Source organism: Salvelinus namaycush, chromosome 18 (assembly GCF_016432855.1).
Source record: "Salvelinus namaycush isolate Seneca chromosome 18, SaNama_1.0, whole genome shotgun sequence".
NCBI classification, from domain to species: domain Eukaryota; kingdom Metazoa; phylum Chordata; class Actinopteri; order Salmoniformes; family Salmonidae; genus Salvelinus; species Salvelinus namaycush.
In genome coordinates, this window is record NC_052324.1 from 9,025,494 (window position 1) to 9,039,702 (window position 14,209).

Genomic DNA, 14,209 nt, shown 5'->3' on the forward strand with positions numbered 1-14,209 from the left:
ATAGTAAAATCCCTTGAATGAGTAGGTGTGTCCAAACATTTGACTGGTACTGTATGTTAACCAACGATAGGGTTGAGGTCAGGGCTCTGTCCAGGCCTATCAAGTTATTCCATACTGATCTCAACAAACCATTTCTGTATGGACCTCGTTTTGTGCCCGAGGGCATTGTCATGCTGAAACAGGAAAGGGCCTTCCCCAAACTGTTGCCACAAAGTTGAAAGCACAGAATCGTCTAGAATGTCATTGTATTTTGTAGCGTTAAAATTTCCCTTTACTGGAACTAAGGGGCCTGGCACGAAACATAAACACAACCCCAGATTATTCCTCCTCCACCAAACTTTACAGTTGGCACTATGCATTATGGCAGGTAGCGTTCTCCTGCCAGATGGTGAAGCGTGATTCATTGCTCCAGAGGACGCGTTTAAACTGCTCCAGAGTCCAATGGCAGCGAGCTTTACACCACTCCAGCCTACGCTTGGCATTGTGCATGGTGATCTTAGGCTTGTGTGTGGCTGCTCGGCGATGGAAACCCATTTCATGAAGCTCCCGACGAACAGTTATTGTGCTGATGTTGCTTCCAGAGGCAGTTTGGAACTCAGTAGTGAGTGTTGCAACCGAGGACAGACAAGTGTTATGTGCTATGCGCTTCAGCACTCGGTGGTCCCGTTCTGTGAGCTTGTGTGGCCTACCACTTCGCGGCTGAGCCGTTGTTGCTCCGAGACGTTTCCACTTCACAATAACAGCACTGACAATTGACCGGGGCAGCTCAAGCAGGGCAGACATTTCACAAACTGACTTGTCGGAAAGGTGGCATTCTTTGATGATGCCACGTTAAAAGTCATTGAGCTCTTCAATAAGGCCATTCTACTGTAAATGTTTGTCTATGGAGATTGCATGGCTGTGTGCTTGATTTTATACACCTGTCTGCAAAAGGTGCGGCTGAAATAGCCAAATCCATTCATTTGAAGGACTTTCCACATACTTTTGTATATATAGTGTATCAGTTTTTATATTTTGTCTACCATGTTCAGTTATCAAGGTGAAGGGCATACATGGAGAGAAATGGACAAACACAATAAAGTCACACCAGAACATCAGGGTAACTAAGAAAGCCAGTCATTTTACTGAATTCTCTGCAAAATACAAATATCTTTTCCCCAGCAGAAGGAACTTTGATTTTAGGATCCAGACTTTTTCACTACATACAGCTGAATCAAGTCCTATGAGATACAGAGATGTGGCTTTAATTTAATAATATCTTATCTTCAAGTGGCAACAAAGGCCAGCTTATGCCACAGAGAGCTGATTTTGCTTTCCAAACACTAACTTCAGACCTCTCCAACGTTTAGATTTCTAGAAGCTACATAAGTTTTTTAGCTACTCATTTTGTCCCGACCTTTTTTTAATGTATACAACTAAAATAAAGAAAACCGCAAACATGGTGGAGCAATCAAATAATCTCAAGTGAATAGTTGGTAATAGTTGGCAATGGTATACCACATGACTGTACAAGTGTATGTATACCACATTACTGTACAAGTGTGTGGTCTTCCCCTTGCACTAGACGTGACCGATCAAACGGTAGCTGAGGTACTGGGGTGAGTCAATTAGAGGGACCAGTATAGAGGGTAATACAGAATAATGGCATGACAACTGATCAACAGGTGAAGAAATACAGAAGCTTCAAATCCATAACCAAAATAAAATATGAAATAAATCAAGCATGCTCAATGTCTTTGCTTACACAATATCAATAAATGCCACCTACACCTCAAAAAACACACCACAGCTAAAATAAAGGGAGATCTTGGTGTGGTGTATTCCGTAATTCACGAGTGAGCAAGTGGTACAAAACAGCAAAGTAACTCAATCAGCTGAATTAACAAAAGTGGGATTTGGAAAACATACTTTTCCATGTTACTCAATGAATATACAAAAAAATGACACTTTTGTTTTATGATTTTAACTGCAGTTCTCAAGGAAATGCGTTCTGATAACACGACACCATAGCTACTAAGTACTAGCTACTATACCTACCATGTCTCAAGGAGGACGTGTAATGGCATTCTCAACCTCTATCAGCTATGAACAGTATGACCAAATCAAATTGAAATGGGAAACCAATTCTACATTTTGAGCAAATGCTTTTATTGTTGTTTTTTTTCTCCAATGCTTGCAATAACCATAAATGAACGTGAAAATTAAAGTTGAATAATATTACAACACAGAAATGCCACTGGCTTTGGTTTTCCACACATATGCTGCCTGAAATATCATGTTTTTTTTTTAACCATTTGTATTGAAAAAAAAAAATGAAAAAAAACACGTTAGGGGCTCTGCCCCTGTTTCTGACTACACAGACTGTATACAGTAACAACATAGTGAACTCGCATGAAATATGCACATAGAAATACCATAACACTTGAGTGACAACAGACTGAGGAGTGAGAGGCAGAGAGAAATGTGACTAGTTTCATGTTAAAAAAAAATAAATATATATTTATATATATTTGTCTGAAATCAACTGTTGTACTTCTCCCAAACCAGCATGTACATTTTTCCTACAACATCTTGTTTGAATGCTTCATGTTACACTGCTGAGGAGGTTGTGGAACACTGAGCTGGTGATTGTACTGAGTGGGGTCAAATATGACACAACTCCTTGTGATTAACAATAGACCACCGATATACTCAACAGCTTGATCATTTGACACAAATACAATTTGGAACTTTCAAATAAATATTGTAATCTGGACTTATGTGGTGTCCTGCACACAAGTTTGGGGTCTCATTGTAATAATTGGCAAAGGATTTGCAGTGAAAAGAGGAAATAAAATGTTCAAAATATACAGAATTACATGGGCCAAAGTCCCATCAAAGAGGATGTTGGTGGATATTGTTGTAGAAACTGTGACTATCATGACACATGCACAGATGGGCCATCATGGGTGATGTCAAAAACGTTCATTTGGCATGACACATGTCACCTGCATGGACATTAACCCCAAGTTCCAATCCCCACACAGTTTCCACAAATATGTTGTTTGTCAGCAAAGAGATCTATCTTTCTGAATTTACTCACAAACACAACTCTGTTCAACTGGTCCTCAAGGTTAGACTAAATACGCCTCTGAACAGCACTGTCCCAGGCTCAAATAAAACAAAAAAACAGACAATATGTGCAATTGCACATAGAAAACTCCACTAAGAAAGAAAAGAAAAAACATTATTATATATATTTATATATTAGAAGGCTATACACAAGCATGTTAATTTCACAGATTTTTTTTTTTTTTTTTTTTAAGATTCTTAATATTATCATTATTATATATAATTAGAAACACGTTTAAAAACAAAACCTCTAGAAAGAGAAAACAGTTCAGCTAAGCATGGGTTCTCAGTCTGTTTTCATGGCTTAGGGTTTTTTAATTTCTCATCGGACTATCCGTCTTATATTAGCAAAGCTATCAAAAAACACATTCTGGCTTATAGAAACTACAAAAAGCCACAAAATTGCTTTGCATTGTATTCCTTTCATATGAAAATATAAGCAAGTCTATCGTACAACAGTTTTTTTTTTACTGAATATTTCATACAAGACCCAGGGTTTCTTGATTCAACTAACATGGCTCTTGGGTAAAAGGATGGTCCTATCAATGTGCTCCTCGTTTGATGAGGAGCTTTATGTTTAGCATGGGTTCTCTCATCTTGGTTCCTCACATCTACCAATGGGCCTGCGGGGTATACCTGTACAATCCTTCAAATGTTGCATATTAGCTTTCATTTTGTATATGAATCATCTGTAATGTATAGCCACGTTTGACCCCTCCCCTTTGCCCCTGCCCCCTCTATTTACATAAATACGTTGAACCTGCAACATGACATCATCTATCGTAACATACATTTTGCAAGGGAGAACTACGGAGAAAGGTAGCAATGCAATTGACTCTGTACACATGTTGACCAACTTGACCAATGTTGACCAACTCAAGTGCTAGGCTGTTCGCTCAGCAACATATGCTCTCAATTTTCCTCTAGTCACTGATTATCACGGAGGCAAGTTGTAAGTACTTTTACAAAACAGAGTACCTGACTTTTTTGTTGTTTATTTGTTGATATGCATATATTTACACATACACACACGTGTAAATATATATGCATCATTTTTTTCTCACACGGCACAAATAATGCATAGCTCCCCACCAAAAATATCCCTAACCCCAACCAACACCAATTTTTTCTTGGATCACCAGTCCCATCCCCACTGCTTTATAGAACTTCAATATGTATAGCACACATACTCCGCAAAAAGAAAACATTACAGTTCAATTTAGAAAAGCGTGCCCCCCTTCCTCCAATGAAACAGAGAGAGAGAGAAAAAGAGAGAGAGCATGGGGTCTGGAGGTGAGTGACGTGTCGCGTGGTGATACAGAGGGCAATGGTGTCGAGGCATCATTACGTCGCAGGGCTTGGGCAACGGCCAACGCTGGGCTATCATGTGGCCCACCCTTCGGACAGGCGCACACGTTTGACCGAGGGACTCTCGCGCTCGTCCATGGCGGGCCGAGACAGTCCCAGTGGAGAGTGGAACTCGTTCCTGTGCTCGTCCCGGTCGCTGCCCTCATGGGAGCTGCTGCAGCTGCTCAGGCTGTCGACAGGGGAGTGGCCCGAGTCCTGGCGGGACGACTGGTTATGTTGCTGATGGATGCCGTAGCACAACGGTGTGCTACTGGTGCGATCTCTAGGAGGAGAAACAGGTTCGGACTTGATGTGCAGGCTTTGAGCAGAAGGCATGGAGAGATTTGAACTCTGACATAAGTGATTGCTATTGCAATTTCTGTAGGAAGGAAAGGAAACACAAGGGGTAAGGAAACATCATCATGCACCCGCAGTTACACACAGGCACACACGTTTACTCCAAATCTTCCCATTCATATATCATATCTAGTCAAAAAATATCAATATGTATCAGTATTTTCACTATAGTTTTGCCAACAAGCTTCATTTCAATATCCGTCCCTCTTCTCTTTGATTTGTCTACTGCTTGTTTGTATTTCCATATACTCACCCTAGCTGACTGAGGGCCGAATGCTGCATGTTCTGGAGGTGTTGTTGTTGCCAACCGCTCATGGAGCCCAGGTGGAGGGAGCTACCACTGTTAAAGCCGGACAGGGAGGATAGGTCTGCACTGCTCAGCGAGTATTCTACACAGACATACACAGAGAGAGAAGGCAACCAGTCAAAACCAGTTCAGGCCAGTTCAAACAGGTTTGTAAAGTACATTCGTTTTGAATTATGGCTACTGAAATGAATAGTATAACAGTCAATTTCTTTCTCCTTATACATTTTTTTTCCCAGCTGGGCCAACACAGGTGCCAATGAGTCACAAAGTGGCTGTGGGAGTGTTGCATTGAGGGATATATGTGTATGAACAGCACCACCTGCTGTTAGGTTTTTGAAATGAAATGTTTTTAACATCACATTACGATGAAGCCATGTTTCAGGGCCGGACAACTTATTATTACCTGATTTTGCATTAAAATGTTATATTTATTTGATAATGAGCATGCTTCCATTAACTATCATGTCCGTGAAGTCATGCAAATCTGTATGTATGAGATATAGATCTTATCAAATCAATAAGAATCAAATAAATCCTCAAATAAAAAGATATATAGCGGGGCTAGTGTGTGCCATGTATAGTTCACTTTCCAGACTCATTGATACCCTGAACGTAGTAACAAGGACACACACACTGATGTAGAGTGTATATGTGACAAAGACTGTGTTTGTATGTATGTGCATGTGTATGTGTGTTTCTGTCGAACATGTGTTAAAGCAGTGGTACTTACCAGTACCGTATGAAGTGGAGATGGCTGATGGGTAACCGCCCATGCCTTGTCCTGGTAGGGTGGGCGTTGCTACTGAAACCACAGGGGTGGCCAATGACTGTGCTGACTGGGAGTTGTTTATTCTCTGGTTCTATGAGGGGAAGAGAAAAAGAGAGAGACGGAAAAGCATGAGTGCCATCACAAATAAAGTCAGCACCAAAGAAAAAAAAGAGAATAAAAATAGACTTAGTGGTTTTGTTTTTTTTGCTTCGCAGATGCTAGAAGAATGAACAAGATGCCAGCTTCTTGGAAATTAATCACTTGACACGCGGCACTGCTGAACCCTGCCAACCCTATCATTTACCACCCCTTCTGAGGTTCCGCTGTCTCTATAGTAACCCTGCTGGTCTCCACGGCAACAGAAAGACGGCTGGGAGAGGCACTTTATTGTGGCAGGGTGGTGCAGAAATTATCGCGGTTTAATGCCATATAAAAGGGTTCCTTTTGTTGCCTTTCATTTCCTGGTTCTGAGAGAGGGGAAGCATGTATGCTAAGGTGCCATGCAACGCCCCTCAAGCAGACATAGAAGGAAAGAATGAGGGAGGGGTTGAAATGAGGGGGATGAGAGAGGAAAGATGATAGGATGCAATGACTCAGACATACCACTAGGTGTCACCCTAGGTCCTGGCTAAACGCCCCCCCTTCATCTCAACATGTACAACGCATGCCGCAGATCATGGAAGTTGCCCCTTTGTGGACAACGAGGATCATCTTACTCTTTACTTCAATCCTAACCTTAACATCGTAAAAAGTAATCACTGACCTTTGAGCAGCAACACAATTACACCCATAGAATTATAAGGCACTGGTTCAGTTAGGGTTGATGTACTTCTATTGTTAAAGCATCATGACTGGTCTCCCTTCTATCCAACTGAGGATGGTGGATGACATCTGTGTTTGGAGATTGTTATTATTTTTGGTTGCTAGTTTGAGCGACGGGCCAACTTACCAATAGCAGATTGACATCCTCAGACTGACGGCATTAGAGGGGAGGGCGATACATTCAAATTAGTTTCATTGGATGGAGGTAGCAGGTGGGTGTGGTTCTAAGGATGGAACTGCTAGTAGTAAGGCTACTAAACAGAAGCTCATTTAAAAAAGGAAATGTATTATTACTACTGTACTCCACTAACAGTCTATCTATCTTATTAAAATCATAACTTATGACAGCACATATATCGGACAGCTTCAGCCACTTAAAACAAACACTCAAGAAGATAATAGAACACATAGAAAGAAAATCAACTGAAGGGACATATGTAAAAAAGGACAAACAGGGGTGAGGGGGGATGGGATCAGGACTGGAACTGGGCCTGGGGGTAAAGTGAATGAGCAACTCACCATGGAGGGCATGTTGTTCTTGGCTCCAGGGGGGATGAGCACGCGCAGGTCTGGCTTGCGGTTGTTCATGCCCAGGTTCATGGGTGGGGGAGACTTGGCCTGCATGCTCTTGTTCATGCTACCCGGAGAGGCCAGCAGACCGGGCGAGTTACGGTGGTGGTTCCCGTAGCCGTTGCCTAATGAGAAGAGAGGGAGACGAGAGAGAGAGCGAGCCATCAATTTTACTGTTCAAAAGACCGTCATTACTGTCTGATTGTCTTCAGACAACAGTAGCATGTTAAAGCATGTTCGGCGTATTCAGCGCTGCTAAAGACGGCACCGAAGAGGATGGCTGACATTTTACATGCCCGTAACCAATTGTGCTATTTTGTGAATTTTTTTGCGTTGTTTGTAACTTATTTTCAAACTTATTTTGTACATAATGTTGCTGCTACTGTCTCTTATGACCGAAAATAACTTCTGGACATCAGAACTGGGATTATTCACCAGGAACTGGAAGAAGATTTTTCCTTTAACGAGTTAACGAGGCCCAGATCCCCGTCATTTGCGTGAAGAAAAGACAGAGGAAAAGAGAACGCAGATCGGGCTGCCTTTTGAGAATCCGTAAGAGAGCGAGTAAACTCCCACTGCCATCAATTCTACTTGCTAACATGTAATCATTGGAAAATAAAATCGATGACCTACGATTATCCTACCAACGGGACATTAAGAACTGCAATATCTTGTGTTTCACCGAGTCGTGGCTGAACGACGACATGGATAATACAGAGCTGGAGGGATTTTCAATGCACCGGCAGAACAGAGAAGATACGTCTGGTAAGACAAGGGGTAGGGCTGTGTGTCTTTTTGTCAACAACAACTGGTGAGCGATGTCTAATATTAAAGAAGTCTCGAAGTATTGTCCCTTATGATAAGCTGTAGACCAAATTATCTACCAAGAGAGTTCTCATCTATATTATTTGCAGCCGTCTATTTACCACCACAGACCGATGCTGGCACTAAGACCGCACTTAACCAACTCTATAAGGCCATAAGCAAACAAGACCATGCCCACCCAGAAGCAGCGCTTCTAGTGGCTGGGGACTTAAATACAGACACACTTAAATCAGTTTTCCAAATTTTTACCAGCATGTCACATGTGCAACCAGAGGAAAAAAACTCTAGACCACCTTTACTCCACACACAGAGATGCATACAAAGCTCTCCCCCGCTCTCCATTTGGTAAATCTGACCATAATTCTATCCTCCTGATTCCTGCTTACAAGCAAAAACTAAAGCAGGAAGTACCAGTGACTCGCTCAATAAGGAAGTGGTCAGATGAAGTGGTCAGGACTGTTTTGCTAGCACAGACTGGAATATGTTCTGGGATTCATCCAATGGCACTGAGAAGTATACCACCTCAGTCATCGACATCATCAATAAGTGCATCGACGACGTCGTCCCCACAGTGACCCTACGTACATATCCCAACCAGAAGCCATGGATCACAGGCAACATCCGCATCAAGCTAAAGGCTAGAGCTCCCGCATTCACTAATCCACACTGGACACTAATCCAGACGCCTATAAGAAATCCCGCTATGCACTCAGACGAACCATCAAACAAGCAAGCGTCAATACAGGATTAAGATTGAATCCTACTACACCGGCTCTGATGCTCGTCGGATGTGGCAGGGCTTGAAAACTATTACAGACTACAAAGAGTAGCCCAGACGCAAGCTGCCCAGTGATGCGAGCCTACCAGACGAGCTAAATGCCTTTTATGCTCGCTTCGAGGCAAGCAACGCTGAAGCATTCACGAGAGCACCAGCTGTTCTGGATGACTGTGTGATAACGGTCTCGGTAGCGAATGTGAGCAAGACCTTTAAACAGGTCAACATTCACAAGGCCGTGGGGCCAGATGGATTACCAGGACGTGTACTCAAAGCATGAACGGACCAACTGGCAAGTGTCTTCACTGACATTTTAAACCTCTCCCTGACTGAGTCTGTAATATCTAAATGTTTCAAGCAGACCACCATTGTCCCTGGCCTAAGGAAGCGAAGGTAACCTGCCTAAATTCGCATACCGTCCCAACAGATCCACAGATGACGCAATCTCAATCGCACTCTACACTGCCCTTTCCCACCTGGACAAAATAAACACCTATGTGAAAATGCTGTTCATTGACTAGAGCTCAGCGTTCAACACCATAGTGCCCATGACCCTGGGACTAAACACCTCCCTCTGCAACCGGATCCTGGACTTCCTGACAGGCCGCCCCCAGGTGGTAAGGGTAGGCAACAACACATCTGCCACGCTGATCCTCAACATTGCGGCCCCTCAGCGGTGTGTACTTAGTCCCCTCCTGTACTCCCTGTTCACCCATAACTGCGTGGCCAAACACGACTCCAACACCATCATTAAGTTTGCTGACAACACAACAGTCGTAGGCCTGATCACTGACAACGATGAGACAGCCTATAGGGAGGAGGTAAGAGAACTGGCAGTGTGATGCCAGGCAAACAACCTCTCCCTCAATGTGAGCAAGACAAAGGAGCTGATCCCGGTCTACAGGAAAAGGCCGAACAGGCCCCCATTAACATCAACAGGGCTGTAGTGGAGTGGGTAGAGAGTTTCAAGTTCCTTGGTGTCCACATCACCAACGATGGTCCAAATACACCAAGACAGTCGTGAAGAGGGCACAACAAAACCTTTTCCCCATCAGGAGACTTAAGAGATTTGGGATGGGTCCCCAGATCCTCAAAAAGTTCTACAGCTGCACCATCGAGAGCATCCTGACCGGTTGCATCACCACGCTACAGAGGTGCTACAGAGGGTAGTGCGTACGGCCCAGTACAACACTGGGGCCAAGCTTCCTGCAATCCAGGACCTATATAATAGGCGGTGTCAGAGGGAAGCCCATAAATTTGAGAGAGCTTCCAGTCACCTAAATCATAGACTGTTTTCCTTGCTACCGCACTTCAAGCAGTACCAGACCTCCAAGTCTAGGACCAAAAGGTTCCTTAACAGCTTCTACCCCCAAGCCATAAGACTGCTGAATTATTAATAAAATGGCCACCGGACTATTATATTGACCCCCCCCCCCCCCCCCCCTCCATTTGTTTTGTACACTGCTGCTAGTCATTGTTTATTATCTATGCATAGTCACTTCATCCCTACCTACATGTACAAATTATCTCTAACCTGTACCCCCGCACACTGACTCGGTACCAGCACCCCCTGTATAAAGCCTCGTTATTGTTATGTTATTGTGTTACTTTTTATTATTTTTTACTTTAGTTTATTTGGTAAATATTTTCTTAACTAACAGTGCAGTTCAAGAAGAGTTAAGGGCTTGTAAGTAAGCATTTCACGGTAAGGTCTACACTTGTTGTATTCGGCGCATGTGACAAGCAAAGTTTGATTTGATGCTGTACTGCGGACACCATTACTTCAAATATTCAAATTATTCAACTAGTGGAGGAGTGGAGATGCTACTGTCCTAGAGCCAGAGAGAGAGGTCACTTTCACCCAGTTGATCCCACACAATTCTCTCATCTCCGCCTGATTTGGCTGGTTTGTGAGGACATATTCTTTCCTTTCTTAGAGAAATGTCCATTTTACCTCTGTCACTGTCATTTACCCTGCATCTAGCCAGTGAGTCGTGTTAAAAACATCAAATTATGGCCTAGGAGACCACAGAGGGACAGGACCCATCATTTGGCCATCAGCGCTAAACACATGTGTTGCCTCTTCTAGACAAAGACCCTGCTTCGGGGTAGACACCCAATCCACATTCCTCCTCCGACAGACTGACTGGAGGACTGAGTTTAGCACCCACGCCACACACAAACCAGTGGGGCACCCTCCCAGCAACATCCCATTAAAAACGAGAGAGAGTGAGCAGTGTATATGCTTTGTTTCTAACCCAATCCCGCAGCCTGCTTTTCCCCCCCATTCCGAGGGGTAGAACAGAGAGCGCAGTATGGACGTTTCCCACTTGAAAGAGGGGCAGGAATTATACGTTAGACATAAATGAATTTCCTAATCATATACTCCAGGGGAAAATGAGTCGCAGATGTCTTCCTGGGCAATTTCCCCCCGCTGATCTTTGTTTAATTTGAGAGCGAGGTTTTTGTTGTTTGGAAATGAAAAGTCTCGAAAGCTCAATTTGAACAAACTGAAGAGTAAACGACCGCTAGCGGTGAAAGAAAATGAGGCTGTGACAAAAAACAACAACTAGAAAAACAGTGTGTGTGTGTGTGTGTGTGTGTGTGTGTGTGTGTGTGTGTGTGTGTGTGTGTGTGTGTGTGTGTGTGTGTGTGTGTGTGTGTGTGTGTGTGTGCGTGCGTGCGTGCGTGTCTGCATGCTTGGATCCCTATGTGCAAAATTGTGTTAATATAGTGTCAGAGTTTATGTGAGTATCAAATAGTACTTGTCTGTGTGCGTGTGACTTTGAATGTGTCTATTACTGTACATGTCAACGATGAACGCATGTGTCCATTGAGGTGTGCCTGTGCATGACAGCGTACGTGTGCACAGAGCACGTGTATGGATGCACCTGTGCGTTTTGTATGGGAGCCTTTCCTAGAGCCACTCCATCCAGCTGCCTCATCAGCTCTGCTTGCCTCTCTCTCATCCTCATCGCTGGACTATTGTGCCGTGGAGTGAGCCCACGTGGAGAGACATGAATAGCGAATCAAAACAGCCAGAAAAGACTAGAAAATATCGGAGAATTACGTGTAGAAAAACCGAGACTGTCCAAAACATCCCAGGCTAAAAAACGTGAACGTGACAGCTATCAATGTATGTCAGGTCAAGTCAAGGTAAGGCTGTTACTGTACAGCCCATCTGATTCATAGATCCCGGCCCAGAGGCTGAGCGTAAGGTGAGGAGGGGATTTCAGGCAGCCATTTTAGGACAACAGCTCAGGCTGTAAATATGACTGGAGACTGGCAATAGCCCAGGAGATGGGCTTTATTACTTAAGGCAGGCAATTGGCAAGCGATATGGATGCTAGAGGTTCTCTACAGCTGCTAGTGAGTGGTTTACAGTAGGTTGATCTGAACTGAAGACACTTGGATTATATCATGGATTGGGTACGGATCTTAACAACTTGGCCACAGATAGGCAAATACAGTAGCGAGCATCTGAGTACAGACGTGCAGTAGCTCTGTGAGTCCAAGGCATCAAGACACGATCGTCCCGACACTGACAGTCAAACCTTTCCTCTTCGGCCGCTACCACCTCGCGCTGCAGAATAGAGCAGTGAGTTGAGGCAGACAAGAAGCAACCGTTTTGAGGAAGTACCAAAAAATGGAAACTCGCTGCCCAGATAAGAGTCAGCGACATCATCCGATTTGAAGTGGAGATGCAAAGGTGAAGGCTATTTATGTAGGCAGAGGAAGTCTGGGGATGCCAAACTGTGACTGTACGCTAACACACTGGCTGCCTTGCCTAAAGGTGCATCTCTGAACTTTTAACGTGTGCCTATTGGGCCTCATGCACACACACGCACACAGACAGACAGACACATACACACATGGCTGGTGTGGTTAAACCAATGTACATTTAACTGTTACTGAACAATTTCTGATGTCCTGTTGTGGTCTAACGGGCGAGTTCCATCCCACTTTCGATACGCAGGCACTTCCGTTGATGTTTGGCCTAACGTGCATTGAAATCTGAATCCACCAACTGAACTATGGCGCCATGCTAGTTAGCTAACTAACACCTTCTACTGTATCTATGCAGGCAATGGACAAAGATATAGGGATCATTGAGCTTTTTTCTGTAAGAATAGGCCTTGTGTCTTCGTCTCAAGGCTCTTGTCTTGGATGAGAGGATTGGCAAACAGGACAGAGTGCATCTATGTTTCTGTAGAGCTGTGCCAGGGTCTATTCTGTGTACTGTATATCTACACTGTACAAACATTGTTATTTCCATGACATAGACTGACCAGGTGAATCCAGGTGAATCCAGGTGAATCCCTTATTGATGTTACTCGTTAAATCCACTTCAATAAGTGTACAGTCGTGGCCAAAAGTTTTGAGAATGACACAAATATACATTTGCACAAAGTCTGTTGCCTCAGTTTGTATGATGGCAATTTGCATATACTCCAGAATGTTATGAAGAGTGATCAGATGAACTGCAATTAATTGCGTTTAATTGCAATTAAGTCCCTCTTTGTCATGCAAATGAACTGAATCCCAAAAAACATTTCCACTGCATTTCAGCCCTGCCACAAAAGGACCAGCTGACATCATGTCAGTGATTCTCTCGTTAACACAGGTGTGAGTGTTGACGAGGACAAGGCTGGAGATCACTCTGTCATGCTGATTGAGTTCAAATAACAGACTGGAAGCTTCAAAAGAAGGGTGGTGCTTGGAATCATTGTTCTTCCTCTGTCAACCATGGTTAGCTGCAAGGAAACACGTGCTGTCATCATTGTTTTGCACAAAAAGGGCTTCACAGGCAACGATATTGCTGCCAGTACGATTGCACATAAATCAACCATTTATCGCATCATCAAGAACTTCAAGGAGAGCGGTTCAATTGTTGTGAAGAAGGCTTCAGGGCGCCCAAGAAAGTCCAGCAAGCGCCAGGACCGTCTCCTTAAGTTGATTCAGCTGTGGGATCGGGGCACCACCAGTACAGAGCTTGCTCAGGAATGGCAGCAGGCAGGTGTGAGTGCATCTGCACGCACAGTGAGGCGAAAACCTTTGGAGGATTGCCTGGTGTCAAGAACGGCAGCAAAGAAGCCACTTCTCTCCAGGAAAAACAGGAGAGAAGGAAAAACATCAGGGACAGACTGATATTCTGCAAAAGGTACAGGGATTGAACTGCTGAGGACTGGGGTAAAGTCCTTTCTCTGATGAATCCCCTTTCCAATTGTTTGGGGCATCCGGAAAAAAACTTGTCCGGAGAAGACAAGGTGAGCATTACCATCAGTCCTGTGTCATGCCAACAGTAAAGCATCCTGAGACCATTCAT

The 14,209-nt window shown here is 43.8% G+C and overlaps 1 protein-coding gene across 2 annotated transcripts in view; it reads right to left on the reverse strand.

Annotated features, from left to right (window-relative positions):
• Positions 1-2,124: 2,124 nt before the first annotated feature.
• Positions 2,125-14,209, reverse strand: part of mef2cb (myocyte enhancer factor 2cb) — a 90,305-nt gene continuing 78,220 nt past the window's right edge. For both annotated transcript variants that reach the window (XM_039013184.1, XM_039013183.1), the window contains 4 exons: positions 7,233-7,408; positions 5,853-5,982; positions 5,069-5,204; positions 2,125-4,837 (listed from right to left, as the gene is read on the reverse strand). In XM_039013184.1, the coding sequence (XP_038869112.1) occupies positions 4,495-4,837; positions 5,069-5,204; positions 5,853-5,982; positions 7,233-7,408 (785 nt within the window). In that variant the 3' untranslated portion in view covers positions 2,125-4,494. The remainder of the gene's footprint in view (positions 4,838-5,068; positions 5,205-5,852; positions 5,983-7,232; positions 7,409-14,209) is intronic.